Source organism: Mus caroli, chromosome 9, assembly GCF_900094665.2.
Source record: "Mus caroli chromosome 9, CAROLI_EIJ_v1.1, whole genome shotgun sequence".
NCBI lineage: Eukaryota > Metazoa > Chordata > Mammalia > Rodentia > Muridae > Mus > Mus caroli.
In genome coordinates this window covers 82,988,116-83,007,453 of record NC_034578.1, presented here as the reverse complement: position 1 = coordinate 83,007,453, position 19,338 = coordinate 82,988,116, and the positions used below count along the sequence as shown (strand labels likewise).

General features: G+C 42.0%; 1 protein-coding gene across 1 annotated transcript in view; it reads left to right on the top strand.

Moving 5' to 3' along the window:
• The window catches only part of Ube3d (ubiquitin protein ligase E3D), a 150,578-nt gene that overhangs the window by 7,198 nt on the left and 124,042 nt on the right, over positions 1-19,338 (top strand). Inside the window, exons 2-5 of the mRNA XM_021172683.2 lie at positions 712-908; positions 3,856-3,946; positions 11,933-12,101; positions 16,944-17,013. Coding sequence (XP_021028342.1) covers positions 712-908; positions 3,856-3,946; positions 11,933-12,101; positions 16,944-17,013 — 527 coding nt within the window. The remainder of the gene's footprint in view (positions 1-711; positions 909-3,855; positions 3,947-11,932; positions 12,102-16,943; positions 17,014-19,338) is intronic.

Below are 19,338 nucleotides of genomic sequence, written 5' to 3'. Positions count from 1 at the left end.
GAGATCTCCTAAGCAGTACAGTTGAGGACTGTAGACACACACCCCGCTCTGTTTTGGGTGTTAGGTGCAATGCAGACAGTGTGTATTCACTTTAGTCAGCTCTGTGTAAGTGGTTGAATTTTTCACAACTGAGAAGAATAGTCACCCGAAGCAGGGGCAGTGGGGGCTCAGGTTCCCAATNGTGTTTTGGGGGGACATTTCTAGGCACCAACTGTGTTTCAAAATTATTGCAGTANTAAAGGTGGACACCAAGCTATCTCGTGGCTTCTTTTGGCACAGCCTGTGAGCTAAGAACTGGCTTTTTTTCTGTTGTTTGGCGCGTTTGCTGTTGTTTGAGATAGGTTCTCACTGTGGGTCCCAGGCTGGTGGAGAACTCAGGAAATATTTACTCTCTGACTTTTTTAACAGAAACCTTGCTGGCATCTGTGACTCTTTATGACAATCTTGATTATCGGCTAAACAGTACTTTGATTTTCTGACTTTAATGCTGTTCTCAGAAGCAAGAGTTAAAAACATGACCTGGGGATCTCACGTGGTGATGGCTGCAGCCCTGCCTGATCTAACCTAGTCCAGCTTGTCTCCCAGGGTCTGTTTCTGTTTCCCTGGGACAAGGATTTTAGGGTCTCTATGCTGGGTTAATGTTTGGATTTTGTAAGCTTTGCCTTTCTTTAGAGAGAAGTCATTCACTTGGCTTTTATTTTGTGTCATCAGTGGGCCAGATGAAGGAGGGATGCACCTGGACATTTCCATAACGCCCACCTCTCTTTTGGTGAGAACTCCTGACGGCTGCACCGAGATCCGACTTCCAGCAGGGGTCAGACTTGTACCTTCCTCGTGTGGCGGGCTGCAGTATGTCAGTGGTGATGGTTTACATCTGCGCCTGCGGGTCCAGGCTGAATCCAGCCCACGTGAGTAGGAGCCGCACTCCTGGAGGGCTTTGATGTTTTTTTTTCAGTTGAACTTTTCCCAGGTGAAAAGTTAGACCCTGGAGGGGTCGAGAGATTCCAGGGTCTGGATCAGTTCTGCCCGTTATCAGCTGTGTGCTGTGAATCGTATCACTTCCCTTTCTCAAACCTTCATGTCTTTCTTTTAACTGTATGTTTAAAAATACGCTTTAATTTTTAGGGGATGTTTAGCCTTGTCGCAAATTTGAGCAGAAGGTGCAGAGATTTCCCCCAAACTGCCCAGTTCATTTCTTTAACCATAAANGTCCGGCTCGCGGATATGAGGATAAAATTATAAAGCTGTTGTATGAAACCTGGTTGGTTTTAAAACACTGCATAGATATGTTTTCATTCAGCAGACAGGTTAGCTTCTACGAGGTGTGTGTGTGTGAGCCGTTTGATATGGGTACTGGAAACACAGATGCCCACAAGCCACATAGCTGTCTGAGAATGTGGAGTGTGTATCCTAGGGGGCGGGAACAACAGATGCTGAGCAGATAATTAAGTTGGAAACAGCACAATGCTGTCGGCACAGTAACAGAGTAATGCTGTGGGGAGTGACTGAGTTTCGTGAAGGCCACCCTGGACAATTTGAGCAGTAGACATTATCCCGGCCATGAAGAGACCATTCTAGATGGAACAGTACAAGTAGAGACATAATATATTGTTGTGGTTGGGTTGTGGTTGTATATAAACTCAAAATGCATCTCGATGCAATTAGGTAGTAAACCTTTTCTTTTTTGTAAGCTCTCACAACTTTTTTTTTTTTTTAATTCTGCTCATTGCATTTCTTACAATGTGCTATAATAGACAAGGCAGACAGCATTGGAAGGAACTGTGTTGATGCTTCTTGTCAGAGAAAGGCTTTGCTTGTGTCTATGACACCCTGAGACCTTATTGTTGAGCCATCTGTAGGTACTTCATCAGAACTATGTAGAATCTAGAGGTGGGGACAACAGGATTGTCCCAAAAAGCNTGTAAGAGACTTGAAGCTATCCCCTGGCTTTGGAAAGGCAAGAGAAGATGGGGGTGGTTGGGGGGGGTGTCACTCTTTTTTTTTTTTCCCTTGGCCTAAGGGTAATTTTGCCAATTTCTGAATTAGTGAATGGCTAAAGTATGCAGAAACAATTTTAGAAACAAGGAACAGGAAAAAGAGATGTCCTGACATGCTTAAGTGACATCTGAAAAACACCTGGAATGACATTGAATCCTGAAAAGCAGGACAATGTCACTGGGATAGAAAAGTAAACAAATTGCTCCCCTCCCCCAGCTCCCCCACAGCACAGCAGGAACTTCCTGTTGAGTTTGGAAACTGGCAGAAGGCAGGCNTAAGAGCCACCTTGTTCCCTGGGACTCTGATGGAGACCCTCAGGGACATAGAATTTGGGTTTGTTGCCTAATCATAGTCTGCAACTGAATTATTTTCAACATTTTCAGTTAATGAGCAACATTTAATATTTTAACTGTGGACAAAATAAATCCATTGCTGTGTGCTGGTTTGTGTATTGTTTGTTGGACTATTTCTTTGTGTTTTTTGAAACCTTTTGTTCAAATACCTGAAAAGGGAACTTTCAAAGCCTGTTCTCTGGTGCATGAAGAGCTGTGTAAAGCAGGTTCCTCCATCTTTGATTGCTTTAGTGCTTTTTGCATAATAGGTGGGGGCTAAGCATTTGCTGCATGAATGACAATCAGGTAGGTGAATACTGGTGTGCACCTGAATCTAAATATTGTAGGAAGTAACTTGAAATTTTTAGCATTAATTATGTCTCAGGGTTTTCAAGCGTTGCGTTTTCAGCTGTAAGACCACGCTTTCAGGAGCAATCCTGATACACATCACCCTGGCACACTACACCGTTTGGAGGTTAGTGTAGGTGAAGTGGTGACCTTGTGTGTGTGTGATTTGACCTGGGGATACATCTTTCCCAGCAGCAGTGCTTATCCAGGATTCCACACGACCCAGTGGCCAGCAGAGGGCAGTGTTCCACTGGAAACGGATTCATTCTGGATAGCACATTGGAGGGCTCACCTAGGTCCTTGTTATAGATGCTCCACATTAGAGAATAATACTGTTTATTTAACCTCCGTGCAGCAGGGATTTGTGTAGACACTTAGAGATTAACTGCAGAGTTTTTTAATTGCCAGGACTTAAACTTTCTGGCATCTGAAAAAGCATCTTAAACTACACACAAAAGAACAGCAAGTGGATTCTATTCCTCGCTTCTAATAACTANGACTTCATTAATTCAATTAGGTTTTTTATAGACTAATAATACAGTATTTTTTTTAACATAAAACTTACCTTCATTTACAAATGAGACGTCAGGAATGAGGGGAACAGCTATCCACTGCAGCTGTGTGGGAAGTCCATGTGTTCCCATAGCACCCAGTATCTCCCCTCCCTCTCACACCCATCTCCCACAGCTTCAGCAGACACTGCATTTTGCTCTTGGGTGAGGACACTCTAAAGAGCTTTGCATTCCTTGGGTCTGCTCCACAGAGACCTGTTTAGCCATCCATTTTGCTTGCTCATACTGTGTAATGGGCAGGGGTGGACATAAACCGTAAACATAAAAATGAGAAAGCCAGATTGAACTTACATTTTAGAAGTCCATCTCTACTCATTGTTAATATAGAATTTATTGTATTTATAGAATGAGAGAAGGAACTCACCAGTATGTTACATGGTAATCTAGGGCAGCTCCTGGCTCAGGAATTCTAAGCAAAATCTGTTTTGTTTTTGGAAACACTTGGCAGTGTTTGCTTCTGGTTGAGTCATTGGATAGTTCTAATTAAGCCTACACTTCAGAGTAAACCATAAACAGNGTGTATTGCTGGTAATTTATTGTGCTAGCAAACTCTTTAAATATGATTATTTGTTCCAAACCTCTAAAACTTTGTTGATTTCCTTCAGAGCCGATTTCAGTGTTTAATCAAAGCTTGCAAGCCCAAGAATGTTGCACCTTTTATTGCCAGTCCTGTGGTGAAGTCACGATAAAGGACAGGTAAGGAATGAGTCCAACCCTGATTAAACTGTGCTTGGTGGTGGTTTCTGGAAGTAATTACCAAGGGAACTGTGGAGGGCCTTAAAGTAAGAGCCAACTTAGTGTCACTTGGAACAAAGTGAACCCCGACTCTCACTGTGATGCTGGAGCGGAACGGGAGTCTGNTCTGAGGGTGGAAGCTGGTTGTGGTGGAAGAGCCGGGGGCCTGTCACTGAGCAGAGAACCATGGAGTTGATCTCTCGTGTGTCCCTTTTGGTCTGAGGGTTTCCACAGAAAGTGAAGTTTCTACCTGTTAGAAGNGGTGCAGCAGGACTTTTTTATCTGTGCTAGCTCAGCCAGGGCTTTTCTAAAACCCATTCCTAGCTCCCCTGCGTGTACGATGGAGCACACNGAGCACTCATTAACCTATTCTCAGTGATTAGGTTAATCTTGTAACGGGCACTGGTGATGTGCCGTCATTACCCTGTGCAGAAGGGAAGGACTCTTAGCTATTTCCTTAGCATTCCCATTTCCCTCTTCCTCAAGTGAACTTTCCAGTTTCTTGGGCATAAATGCTTCCTCTGAATTTTCAGCTTCTAGCAGCGACTCACGTGGAAGACGGCTGAAAACATTACTGTTAGCGGTATTTAAAGGAAGCATTTAGTGTTCTTTGATGGCTTAAAAGTCAGGTGCCTGGGACAAGCAAGGGGTGCTTCCTTTCTGAAGTCTGCTCCTTTCTCAATGCCCTTGGCGCTCTAATGCCAAACCTTTGCCTGGTAGATGTCTTCTGTTCCCCATACAGAGTCATCAGCCATTGTGGCCATTGATTGCCTTTAGAGCTGAAGTCACCTGCCTTTGCCCACTGTCTCCCCACCTAATGACAATTAGTCAGCAGCCTTTTGCCTGTTCAGCCTGCTTCTGGTTCTGCCCTGTGCAGATGCACTCCCCCATCACCGAGTACGTCTTCTGAAGAACAGTTGTTCTTCCTTGATGGAGCCCTGGAATCCTTTGCCTACCGCAGCAGCTCCCCGGTCCTCCCTCCCATTTCAGCCACTCCTTTAGCCTCCTCCCTCCCTGCCAAGCTTACAGGTATCACACAGGCCTGGTCATGAGCATGTGTTCCATAGCTTTGCCGGGTTTTCTGAATCCTATCTTTACAGGATATCCCTAACNTGAAGGCTACTCCCTTTCCTGAATACAGCTCCCTTTCCTGAAGGCTACTCCACCCTCTCTTCCTCCCTGGTTANTCACCACCTGCTAACTCAGCTGACATAGCATTCGCTTGTTTTGTGATGTAGTGAGCCTTGTCTCCCTCCTGGGTTGCATCAGGTACTCTCCTGAGGTTCCTTTGCCTGTCTANGNACGCTGGGCTTGAAGAATGGGAAGAGCCACACCGACTTCCGTGCCCTTTGTTCCTGCTTTCTTGATTGTATAGCATAGAGAGGGAGTCAGCAGTGGCAAGGCGAGTTTCCATCCACCATTCACTATCCCAGTGGTCTTGGATAACTTATTATCCAATAAGTCCTTATTGAGAAAGTGTGGCTAACAGTAAGACTTACCTTGTAGTGCTGTTGATAGGGTCCTGATGATGCAAGTGGTTCTAGCCATGCCTGGTGCTGGGTAAGCATTCACCATTCACTGGTAGCTATTGCAGTAATCATTCTTACCAGCATCCCGCAGCATCAGGCTGAGGTGCCCAGAGAAAGAGTGTGTTCTTAGTGAGTGTTGCTGGGTTGGCTGGAGTAAAGCTAGGTGTGTGTATTTTGGCTTCCTACCAGCTGTTCTTGCTTGCCTCCTGATCTNAGCAGGGTTCCAAGTAGATGAGCTAGCACAAATGCACCCTCAAGATTTAAGGAGGTTGCACACAGAGCTTCTTTTGAGTGATTGGCACGAGTAAGAAATGAAGGGGTCTTAAATCTACAGAGAGGAAGTTGCTCCCGATCTGCACCAGAGGCAGATCCACTTCTGAAAGAGCTAAGAGATCTCTGTATATCCTGGCCTTCTCTCAATTGTCCCAGTCTCGGGTTTAAGTTTCGGAATGAAGTTTCAGAAATGTCTCATCCCATGCCACATGCAATATGCAAGTTATGGCAGGAACAGTTATATTCTTGGTTGGCGCTATGGCAGAAAGAAATTGCCATTTTACTATTGCCTGGTANTTGCGCTTTGTTGGGAAAGGGCCTCACTATAGTGCCTGTCTCTCCTATCCAGGACTGGGACCATCTGCTTTATGTCAGACCTGCCTGTGATTCTCCAGTTGAGAATGGGGAGGTTGTGGGGCTGATGGTGAAAGACAACTGTCTTTCTCCTTGACTGTCAGGGGGTGTGAAATTCTCCCCACCTGAAAGTGGAACACGGGTATGAACTTTGACTTTCTCACTGAAAGGACAGAGAGGATCTGTTTGTACCACCTTAGCTTCTTCTAGCCAAAGCCTTCTAATAATTCATATTTTCCAAGCTTACCAAGAGAGCTAAGCAACGTAAAATATATAACAGAGGAAGTGCTCAACAAGCTTTTTAATCGGTTTTATTGATTCTTTCTCCCCTTTCTGGATTTATTATTTTTTTATTAGTAAACTAGATGATCTTTTATTTTTAAATTTTTTTAAAGATTTATTTATTTATGCTATGTATATGAGTACACCTTTGCTCTCTTCAGACACACCAGAAGAGGGCACCAGATCCCATTGCAGATGGTTGTGAGCCACCATGTGGTTGCTGGGAATTGAACTTAGGACCTCTGGAAGAGCAGTCAGCGCTCTTAACCACTGAGCCATCTCTCCAGCCCTAGATGGTCTTTTATTAGTAAACTAGCAAATTGTCTAGTTTAATGTGTCTTTGGGGCTGAGGATGGTGGCCCACATGTCAGTAGCAGTCAGAGTAAGATGAGGAATGCAGGCCTCCTCCCAGTCCTTGCACAGCGCACCTATGTGTCTAACCTGCAAGGATGTCCCGAGTAGCACGGATCTGAAGTGGCTCAAGTTTTACATTCATCTCCATCTTGGACAGCATACAACACAACTCTGGATGGGCTTCCTGAGTCTCTGCTTGTGGATTTCACACTTGACCGAATCCCAGAACTCTGCTCTTCCTCCTTAGTAACCAGTTCTATGTGGTTGCTAAGGACCACTTCGGTGCTTCTTGAAAAGAAAATGAAGCCAGCAGTATTTGAAGCAACCTTAGGTATGTTCTCATCAATGAGTTGTACGCAGCGTTCCCAGGAAGGTATATAGGATTATTGACTGCTTTCTTGTAAACTTTCCTTTTGTTATTTTTATAATGATGTGCATGTGTGTATCTATGTGTGGGTATATGCAGGCGTGAGTGCAGTTGCCTATGGAGTCCAGAAAAGGCTGCCAGATCTCCTGGAGTTGGAGTTACAGGTGGTTGTATGGCGTGGGTGCTGGGAGCTGGGCTCATGTCCTCTGCGAGAGAGGTATGCTCTGAACTTTTGAGCCATCTCTCAAGCTTAGGCCTTCTTCTGGTAATAAGTTACTTTAGTTTTGGGGGTATTACTTCCTTCTCTGTAAAATGAAGAAGTTGGGTTAAAGAAACCTGTGAGAGTTCCATTAGCATGAAAGTCCTGATGAAATTCCAGAGCCTGTGCTTTGGGCCCGTGTGATTCTTAAATATCCTAGTTCAAGGCTAACACATGCTCTGTTCTTTCCTTTTGAATGAAGAAGATTCTTTTAAGGAAAGTGCATAAGATAGGGAGGCATTGAGTTGGAAAGACTCGTTAATGGCTTAATTCTCAGCACCAGGGTAACTGAACTCAGCGAATGATGATAGCTAGTCTCATCATTCAGGGCCTCACGCGTTCTCAGCCAGTTTGTTTTGGTTGCCTAATAATTGATGACACTTTTTTTTTTTTTTTTTAACAAGACAGTTCCTCAATTCATAGTCCAAGTCTTCCTACAAAGTTTGTCTGGGTATGTGCATTTTTAAATTATATTCTTGTTGAGACCAAACAGTTCATCCTATCAGACAGCAACTGTTACATTTTTCTTTTTTTTTGTAGTAGTCTAACAAATAGCCAGAGGTCATTATGTTTGGATTTCGTTATACCTCCTAGAAATAGATTCATGTCATACTAGAATGCCATCAGTAGCCAACAGATTTTCCACCCACACTGTCGATGGCATTGTCCTGAGGGCCGTGGACCAGGGCCTCCTGTCGCCCACACTGGTGATGCTTGGTGTCAGTCCCAAGCTCATGGAGCCACACTGAACTCTAGGAGAAGAGCGGGATGGGCTTTGTGGAAACAGATGTCACAGCGTCCAGTGCTTGCGGGAGTCACTTGGCAGATCAGCTCTAATTGTAGCTGAAAATAGTCTTGTGCATATAATCACTTATTCATAACAGGAACAAATAGATTTAAAAAATAGAGCCAACTGTAGTTACATTATGGAGCACCTGCTTTGCATGTCCAACTCATGTGCAATCCCCGTCATCCTGCTCCCCTCCCCCCAAACAACATGTTTTGTAAACTGGCCTATTGGTACCATTATATAAACTTAGGAATATGATTATATATTACAGATTAATCATGGTATATACAGGCAAAGATTAGACTGTAAAGCTAGTTTTATAAAGCTGTGTAATGTTACCTAAATTTACTTAAATTCTGGTAGCTGTATTTTGAGCTTTAATGTTTGATGTTTTTCTGGAGGTCTTTAATACTCAGTTGGTTATCATCCAATCTGTAAAAACCACTATGGTGTTGCTACTGATGAGAAACTGACTTCAGGGTTAAGGGACATTTCTTTCCACACACTGTTTAAGTGTCAAAACTTCATCAGTTGCTTTTGTTAAAGTTATATGTCACCTGTCATTATTTTCCAAAAATTTATGTTTCAAGTGCATCAAAAATAAGGAGCAAACTTTAGTTTATTGTAAATGTGTATTGTTTCTCACAGAAGTTTAGGTCTTAGAGGAAAACATAAATTACTGTTTCTCTTCCTTTCTTTCCAGCAGATTTTTGCTAAGACACCTTAAATTAGAAATAATAATAATAATAATAGAAATAATTAATAATAATAATAATGGATTTTGACCATTTCTTGGAAAGTAGATGATAGCAAAATACACTTTTTAGTGTTTTTTTTTTTAGTAGATATATTTTCAGTAGAGCTGTGATTTAAACACATCTTTTGTTTTTGAAGGTTTCACTCCTCCCCCTAAAGCATCAGAAAACTCTTTTCCTACTGTAAAACCCTTTCATTTTTGCATTGAGTTGTGCATTACTGACTTCTTTCTGATGCCTTCTGTGCATGCTTAAAGGATCCATTGCAGTCGTTACTCATTGTCATGTGGCGTCAAGTTTACTTGGAGATCTCCTGTTTTGTGTTACTGTGTGTCAACCCTCTTGGGTCTTGCTTCACTTTCATTTCTCTGATCATGCATGGTTCTTTGACATTCTGTCCTTTTGCGTTGCGTTGAGGTTCTGTATGGGCCCTGCAGGCACAGTGTCAGGAGATGGAGAATGTTAATGGAGAAGATCCAGGAACCTGTGTATGGCCTAACTCCTGCTCTTAGTTCCCTTCTTAAAACACTGGAATGCTCCTACCTATCCTTAGGACCAAGTCCTATCCTTTCCAAGCGAGTAACTCCCCACAGAAGGTGTGGCCGTTTAACTGCTGAGCCTTTACTACTGCCCTGTGTTACTAGGGAGGTAAATGAATTCCAAGGGAAAGAGTGGTTTCAGAGCCAGAAAGCCCTGGGTAAAAACCCTTGCTTCAGTCTTTGCCTCCAATTCTGTTGGACTTGTGAAGATCTTTTCATACTCTGAAGCCCCATTTCCCTCCTCTGTGACAAGAGCCTTGTTGTTTTTATCTCACAAAGTGTCTTGAGCATTCAATATGGTAAGGTGTGTGCAATGCCACCACGGGTCTTATTCAGTGCTTCTACAGGTGCACACTCTAAAGATTACTATAGGATACATAGGTTGCTGGCTGGGCAGCTTCAAGAATTCCTCTCTTGCATGGGCTCTGCTGCAGTCCACGCGAATAATTGTTCACATTCTCATTGGGGGACCCTTGTCTCCTTGTACAATATTGTTCCAGGTACAGAGTATAAGATCCATGGCAGGTAGTTGCTGCTTTGGCTGAGAGGTATCTCCTACCCTAATCAGACAGTGTTTCATCACAATCCTTTAGTTGTGGCTTTTAAGGTTTTACCAGGGTGACAGCATTCAGGGAAGTTCCAAGCATGCATCCTTACCAGCTGTGTGCAGCTCATTCATAGGTCTTCCTGGTAAGATGCAATTTCCCAATCATGGATCTTTTTTTTTTTTTTTCTGTAAGCAGTGTTGCCTAGCAATACATGTGATGCCTAGGATCATACCTGGTTTCCAAGGTAACGGAGCTTGGTGGTTGTTCCAAAGGTCAGGTACTCTGGCAGCAAGGGAAAATGTTTGTTAATTCTTGTACCCCAGGATGCAGCAGATCCAGCCAGGAGCCTCACATGTCAGACTTATTAAAATTTACTACTCCAGGAAATACTTAAGAAGTGTGTCAAACAGCAGGAATATAGCACAAAGATAAAGAGTAGTGCCTGCCTTGATGTTGTTTCTTCCAGTGCCCTAAATTCCTTTCAGTGCCTGTGGAACTCCAGGTTTATTATCCTTCAAAGGCCAACTCAGATGTTACCTATTCTCTAAAGTTGATTAAGCGGGCGTATGTCTTTAGTCCTGTCTCTCCATCCTGTGGACTGGTTTGGGAGAACTCTGAATCCCTTAAAAACAAAGTGTAGATTCCGTGTTGCCATGGGAATGTATGGTTGAGAAGGGAGCGCTTGCTTCTTCCACATTTTCAATGGGATCTGTACTCTCTCCCTCCCCCTCATCACTTTATTATGAGCTTTCTTACACATGCCTTCGCTTGCTGAATGCCGTCTATACTTTGTACTAGAGTGCCTTCACAAGAAAGAGACTGTATGTATGTGCTTGGGTGTCAGATACCAGGCCAGCATATCACCTGTCCCATAGCGAGCTCCCAGAAATGTGTGCCGATAGAATCACCGGTAGCACCCTCCTAGGCTCTGTAGTCGGAATGATGCCGGGTGTCCCGTTTGAGTTAGCATTCCTTTTCCCAGTTTTGTCCCATAGAGTTACAAATTAAATGGCCTAACTCTTCTAATCTGCCATTGCCATTTTTTGATACTTATAGATGATTGGGAGAATCTAAGAAAAATGGCTAATATGGTGGGAGGGGGAAAGAATTGAAAAAAATTGGGCTAATGGAAATGATACACTCATTAAATATTTTAACTCTGGTCTTCTAAATATATATTAATTTATTTGTATTTTTCTAGTGAAAGAAACAGTAGGTGTGACCTTAAGCAAAATTTCAACTTTACCATCACCAGCTGATAACCTTTGTTATCAAGTTATCATTTTGAGGTTAGCCTTGTCTATAAAGTGAGTTCCAGGACAGTCTGGGCTACACAGAGAAACCCTGTCTCGGAAAACCAAAAAAAAAAAAAAAAAAAGTTATCAAACACATGCAATTTCTGTGTGTGTCTTCTTGGGGCACAGGTCTCCCATGTGTGTATGTAATAACTGTGGGTGTCTTCTCAGGGCACAGGGCTGCCATGTGTGTATGCAGTATCTATGTGTGTCTTCTCAGGGAACATGTCTCCCAGGCATGCACGCAGTGTCAGACTATTCTTATCAGGGTACAGAGACCAGCCATACCTGCATGCAGTGTCTCAGGGCATAGGCCCTTCATGTGTCCATGCAGTGTTCGTGGAGAGGATGGTTGCTAAGTCTCTGTCACATTAGAGTGGCTGATTTGCGAGTAGGGAGCAAAGGGAGACTTCTCTGCCTGTTTATATTTTGTAACACATTGTCTATACGAGGCATACATATATTACTTTCATAATTGGGGGAAATTGACATTGCAAGCATGTGGCTAATGAGCTTCCTTCATCTTTCATGCTGATTTAATTAAGAAAATGTTGCCTTTTGTATAGTGAAATAAAAAGATGCTGTTTTCTTCTTTCCACTAGGAAACTCCTCAGGGTGCTCCCCCTGCCCAGTGAGAACTGGAGCGCTCTGGTCGGAGAGTGGTGCTGCCATCCCGACCCCTTTGCTAATAGGCCTCTTCATCCGAGAGAAAATGACTGTTTTATTGGGGACTCTTTCTTCTTAGTGAATTTGAAAAGTGATTTGGAGCAGGTAAGAGTTGTACTGAAGTCTTAAATTGGTAAAAAAGAAAAATCTTTTCAAAATACGCGCAAGCTTAAGAGGCTGATGTAGATACCAGTTTCCCTGCTTTTAATTCAGGGTTTGTTGAAGAGCTTGTTCTTTAAAAGCCCAAATTCATTATTTTTAACTGATTCCTTCCATTCTCCAGCTCTTCGGATAAAGTAAGAACTTTAAACTCAAGCAGCTAGTAGAATCCGGAAGAACATTCCTGCATGGATTTGAGTGTGCTATCATTTCCCATACCAAATGCCCTGCTTTCTGGACATTATAATCATCTGTGCATTTTAATCTCAAAAGTCTTAGTAAAAGTGCAGGAGTATTAGCTCAGGATATCCACTTTGCGATTATCTTACTGTGTTTGCCCAAGGCCTAGACTTTTTATTGTTGTTGGAAAAGCAGATATCATCAGAAAAAAAAAGGAAAAGAAACAGGGGAGCGGGGCTAACCTAAGCTATGGGGCCTACACTGGTGCTTAGCAGATGGGGTCACATGCTCTCCTTACACAGGTTGGTTTAAGGAGAAGACAGCTTCCTTTCACCCCCCAAATAAGTGGTTTACTCCTCTTTAAGGGGAGATCAACAGGGGTTGGTATGGTTCTTGTAAGGAGTTCTTGCCCTGATGGCCACTCAATAGAGATATCATTTGAAACATCAAGAAAACCAATGCTGGCTGGACAGCTTTCGTTTCCACGGTGATCCTTACTGGCAGAAACGGGAGCATTTTTAGTTTTAGTTTTTAGTTTCAGTTAGAACTCAGTTAATTTCCGTGTAATAAAAGCTGCAGCCTGTGGCGGCTGGACAGCTGGAAGCCACAGCTAGCTTAGAAGGACCTTGTGAGGAAGATGAGAAGGAAATGGGAAGGGGTCATACACGCAGATTGCTGTCAGCTACAGGTTCTTCGTGCCTCACCTTGCTGCAGAAAGAAATCCACTTGTCGGGCTCACTGTCAAGTACTTAAGCACTCTGTCTTTTTAACAGATGAATGATTATATAGATTAATGCCATAGATTATATATATATATATATATATATATATTATAATGGTTAATATAGAGTAACACCATAGGCTTAAATGTATATTTTCATCTAAATTTAGATAATTTGTGTCCACGTGTTTTCATTTTTATAACTAAGCCACCGACTTACAAAGTATCAGAAGGAGTGAGTGGAAAACCAAGGGGGAAAGAATTAGGAAGAGAAACAGAGTTTCTCTTTTTGGATAAACTGTGACAAAATATATCCTCCACTTGTCACTTGTCACTTATATGAGACCCTTTTAAAGAAATTCCTTTTAAAGAATTTCTTGTCCTGGTAAACGGTAGCCCTGTACTTTGTATATTAAAGGAGGGTTCTTATATTTAGACATTGCAGTTTTCACTGTTAGGGGACTGTGGGAAGTGGCTGTCATGACAAGGTGCTTGTGACAAGATTGTTTTCAAGTTGGTCTGGATGGAAGTTTCACTTTAATTGCATATTGTCGCAGTTGAAAGAGTGCCTGTGACCAAAATAGTAACATAAATTTGGAGCCACTGCTTAAACACTGCTCTCAAGGCTCCGGTGGGAGCAAGGCTGCTCTGTGCTATTGAAAACCTATTCCTCATATCACCCGGCCTAGCCATCCAGCCGGCTTTGGAAATGTCACATGGTGACACAACATTCTAATGGTATCTCTTGGGAAACATTTTCTTTCTGTGTGTGTATGAATGCAAGACAATATCAAGGGTCCTTAGAAACTGAAACAACACAAAAGAAAATAAAATCCCAGACAGGATGCTAATCCAGCACTCGGGGCACCACTGCCATCTCTCAGATATATTGATTTAATTAGTCCTCAACCGTGTCTGTCTTTGAGGTTTGCTCCGTAGCATTCCCACAGTGTTAGGCGGTTTCATTACACAACTTTGTTTTATTATCTTCTTGAAGCTTAGCTAGAGAAAAAAATGCCTTGCAAAGTGGAGCTTGTATTTAAACGGAATCAACATGCTAGAGTATTTTAATTAAAAAGGTTGGAGTTTGAGAACAGCACACACATAGAGCCTCACGTGCACTCATTCCTCCGTCCCTCCTTGTATTTATAGTATTGTATTTGTGTCTCATTTATGCAGCAGTCTGTGTTTTCTAGTTTCAAGAGCCCTCTGCAGAAGCCAGTGTTGTGAATCACTTGTCATTTCTGATATTATTTTCTGGGCATCCCAACATATTGGATATTTTACATCTTATATTAAGATATAAGGGTGGACCTCAATCTTCCATAAAAGTCATAATATGATTCCAAATTTAGGAAACAGAAGCTAGGCATGGGAGTTATTATGCCTGTGGTTCTAGCTACACTGGAGAAAGACCCAGATAGGAAGATGTCTGAGTTCAGGAGTTCAAAGCCAGCCTGATCTCATCTTGTAAAAACAACAAAGACTTAGACAATACAGTCACACTTCATTTTATTTTTAAAAGAAGCAAAATTGAATTTGGAGTGATTACTACTGGAAAATATGGCCAAGACTGACTTTATCTTTTACATTTTGGGCACTGATTTCATAATTTTTAGATTTAAGAAATATCTTCTGTGAAATCCATAATATCTCCATGAACATCGATCATTGTAATCACCATGCATGTTTCATTTGCCCTCTTTTTTCTTGCTCAAATGATTAAAGCAGATTATAGTATTATATCATTTCTCCCTATGTGTTTTAGTATATCTGTAGGTCAAAAAAATGGGGATTTAAAAATATTACAGCTAGCATTATCATGCCTAATAAAATCAGACCATATACAAATCATATTGTCTTCAAAGTATTTTTGGTAGGTTTATTTGAATCAAAATCCACATATTTGACTGGGGTGATTTGCTTTGTATTGATAAATTCTGATTATCCATTTCTTATAAAGTTATAATCTTTTTTTTTNAAAAAAATAAACGAACAATAAGATATATTTATTGAAAGTTAAAACAGTGGCCAGAGAAATGACTCAGCAGTTGAGAATGCTTTTTGCAGATGACCCAAGTTTAGGTCCAACCCAGGCAGCTTACAACTGTCTGCAATTCCTTCTCCAGGGAGTTCACTTCAGTGGTCCAGTAAAACCCTTCATTTACATTCAAGCATCCTTTAAGAATGGGTAGCTTTAATACCAATTGGAGGCTGAATGGGTATTTAGATTCTTAGCCTGAGCCGGGCCATCTCGGCCTTTAAGGGCCTTTAAGAGTGAGTTGTCTGGCTTCGCAAGCTCTTTCCTTTCTGGGCATGAACAGTTTGACACTCCCTTCCGTTTAGGCTGGGGTTTTCTTGCTTCTGATGAGAATGACTTTGTCCAGTGATCTGATGTAGCAAGGCTCTGCACCTGTTCTCTGTGTTGCGCTGGGTTTAATGTGGTTGACGCCTAGACATGGTATGACCTGTGGGCTTTGCATGGGGACTGTGCCTGGTTAGTGCCAGAGGCAGCATGAGCAGGCTTGAAGAGATTATATTTGGTAGTTTCATTAGCTGGGAGTTGTAGAGAACAATCAAAGAAGCTGTGTAAGTTCTGAAGCTAGAGGAAAAATGTATAGGTTTCGAGTTATGGAAGGCGCTCTCCTCCGGAGTCCTTGTGGAGAGCAGCCATTGGGCAGCTGTGGGTTTCTACTAACAGTGGATTTAAAGCTGAGTGAAGGAGTGAGTCATAGAAACCTCAATAGGCCCTGTATAGTTGCTTTCCACTAGCCTTGAGCTGATGTAAGGTGTGTATTTTTTCTATTATTATCATTTTCCTTCATTTTTATTTTATGTGTGTGGTGTTTTGTCTGTACGTATGTCTGTTTAGCCAGTGCATGCAGGGCCTAGTAGAGGCTAGAGGAGTTAGGGATGTCTGTTAGCCATCATGTGGTTGTACACTGCCAAGGTGGGTGCTGGGAATCAAATTGAGGTTCTCTGGAAGTACAGCTAGCGCTCTTAACCACTGAGCCATCGCTCTAGCTTCCTTCCTATTTTTAAATTAAAGTTTTATTTATTTATTTTTAAGTCAAGGTTTCATTGTGTTAAACAAGGTAGTCTGGAACTTGCTATGTAGCCCAGGCTTTATAAATGTTGGGATTCTAACTATATAACACCACATCAGCTTCTTTAGTTCACTTTTTTTTATGACATCTACCACATCGTGATGTGTGTGTGCATGAAGAACACTATGTAGCTTTAATGAGGAACGACTGTGGGTCTCCAAAAGTACACGCGTTACTGATTAGATGAATGCCGGCGTTTAAGCCCCATCCTGCTGACTTTGGAATTTGGAAGTTTGAGAATGTTTCAGGAATTTGTCTCACTCCCCATCTCTACAGTTACAGTGCATATCTTAAATGGAATAAATAGAATTACATGAACAGCTTAGGTATTTTTAACTTCTGAATTATGGGTGGCTATGATTCGTAGGTTGCTTTTACAGAAATTATACTGGACACAGAGTCAGTGTATGAGTTAAAACTCTAAGCCTTATGTATTCTGTACTCTCTGAGTTAGGGTAAGCCATCGACCATTGCCATTGTCACCCACCCATCTGCCTGCTCTTTAGAAGGATGAAGTCCTTGTTCAGAGTATTCAGCAATGCTAGGATTGTCAAGAAGTGGCTAGGATTGTAAAAGTCACTCTATGTATTCTTCTGTCTTTGGAGAAAAATGATCTCTGCGCCTGTGAATTATGCACACGAGCTAAATGTATTCCTAGTATTTACTCAAGGGCAGAGGAGAATGTAAAGTTCAATGTATGCCCTGGGGACTATGTGAAAATTATATATTCCTTTTAAGAAAAGTTGAATGACATTTAAATGACATTTTTCTCTTCTACAGGAACCAAAAGCAAATACCAAAGTCATTTGTAAGCGTTGCAAGGTAACGTTGGGAGAGACCGTGTCATCAGGTAGGAATTTCATAACACGAGGCTGAAATGACTGCCCTCTTACTTAATAGCCAAACAGATTTTATAGTCAGTATGTGGGAAAGGCACATAATTAATTTATTTGATATAATGGATGATTTAAAGAATGGAAATCACCTAATGTTTCACCCAGTGTGCCAGTGTGTTTGTATGTTCTGACCTTTACAAGTGCTAGTTAGCACTGCGAAGCTGCGGGTTGTCTTCAGTGGTCGATGTTCTCTTTGTAGTGTATAGAATTTATACTTAGTTCCAACACAAGGAAGGTTGGAGACTTTTTCTTAACACAGTTCTCCAGTCTAAAGAGTTAGTGCCCAGAGATGGAAAAGATGTTTTTCTTCACTGCTGTCCATCTCAGGGCCCTACTTTGGCATTGGAGGGGGGGGGGGAGAGGCCTTGCTGAAATACTATGAAACACATTATGGGTTTTATACTTTGTTCTGTAATCTTTATTTTTATTTTTCATAAAGGCTTTTAAATGTTACTGTATGTGCATGAGCGTTTTGCCTGCATATATGCATGTGCATCACCTGTGTGCCTAGTGCCTGCAGAAGTCAAAGTCAGAAGGTATCTGATTCCCTGGAACTAGAATTACAGATGGTTGCCAGCCCCGATGTAGGTGCTGGGAATTGAACCTGGGTCCTCTTANCTCCTGGACCATCTCTCTAGCTTCCCTCTTTGTTTGTTTGCTTGTTTGTTTGTTTTTTAATTTATTATTTGTAAGTGCATATGCACAAAGGAATGTGGAGGTCAGAACGCTGTGGAGCTGGGTCATTCCTTCCACCTGTACATAATTTCCAGGGGTCAAAATCAGGTTCCTGAACTTGCATGGAAGTGCCTTCCCGACCCACGGCTGTCTTTGTGTCCTCGTCTTTTTCTCAGTGGTATTACACTTTCCATAAACTCTTATACTACTTTAAACTATAACAATGAAATCTTTGGTAATTAAGATGCTGTTTAAAGATACAGTTTAAAATGTCTAAAGAGCAACACCATACTGTAATTTTATCGGTAGTGAATCATCATTTTTAATACAATTAATTAGAAGATGTAACTACAGCTGTGTGTATTTAAGGGAAAGCAGATAGTGGTTTTTGTGTTATTTGTTTAGTCACTGTAATCTTACTGGTAGTTACTTTGTCTGAGTAAGCAGAGAAGGGAGCATGCGCCGTAGAGATACACCCGAACATAGCCTCTCTGCTTCCTTGCCTGAGCATGAACATGGCCCTTTATGTAACAGTTTTAAAAAATGAAGGCTTTTAAAGAGACCTTTCCTGGACGGTGCGTGAGAACTGCTCTTATCTGTGAGTAGAAGGACACGTGTTTAGAATGTGTTTAGGGATTATGCTGCTTTAGTGTGTAGTGGTTGTCAGTTCTCTTCCAGCGCCCATGCTTTCACTAGCCCTGCATAGTTGGCATGGTTTCTAGTACCAGAAATGCTTTTCTTCCTTTCTTTTTTCTTTTTCCAAATTTTTATTAGATATTTTTTTCATTTACATTTCAAATGCTATCCCAAAAGTCCCCTATACCCTCCCCCCACCCTGCTCCCCTACCCAACCACTCCCACTTCTTGACCCCGGCGTTCCCCTGTACTGGGGCATATAAAGTTTGCAAGACCAAAGGGCCTCTCTTCCCAATGATGGCCGACTAGGCCATCTTCTGCTACATAATGCAGCTAGAGACACAAGCTTTGGGATTACTGGTTAGTTCATATTGTTGTTCCACCTATAGGACTGCAGACCCCTTTAGCTCCTTGGGTACTTTCTCTAGCTTCTCCATTGGGGGCCCTGTATTCCATCCAATAGCTGACTATGAGCATCCACTTCTGTGTTTGCCAGGCACTGACAGCCTCACAGGAGACAGCTATATCAGGGTCCTTTCAGCAAAATCAGACACAGAGGAGGCTGATTATGGGGTGGATCCCCAGGTGTGGCAGTCTCTGGATGGTCCATCCTTCCGTCTCAGCTCCAAACTTTGTCTCTGTAACTCCTTCCATCAGTGTTTTGTTCCAAATTCTAAGAAGGGTCGAAGTGTCCACACTTTGGTCTTTGTTCTTCTTGAGTTTCGTGTGTTTTGCAAATTGTATCTTGGGTATTCAAAGTTTCTGGGCCTCATAAAATTGCAAAGCTTCTGTAAGGCAAAAGACACTGCCAATAAGACAAAAAGGCCACCAACAGATTGGGAAATGATCTTTACCAATCCTAAGTCAGACAGGGGACTAATATCCAATATATATAAAGAACTCATGAAGATGGACTCCAGAAAATCAAATAACCCCATTAAAAAGTGGGGCACAGAGCTAAACAAAGA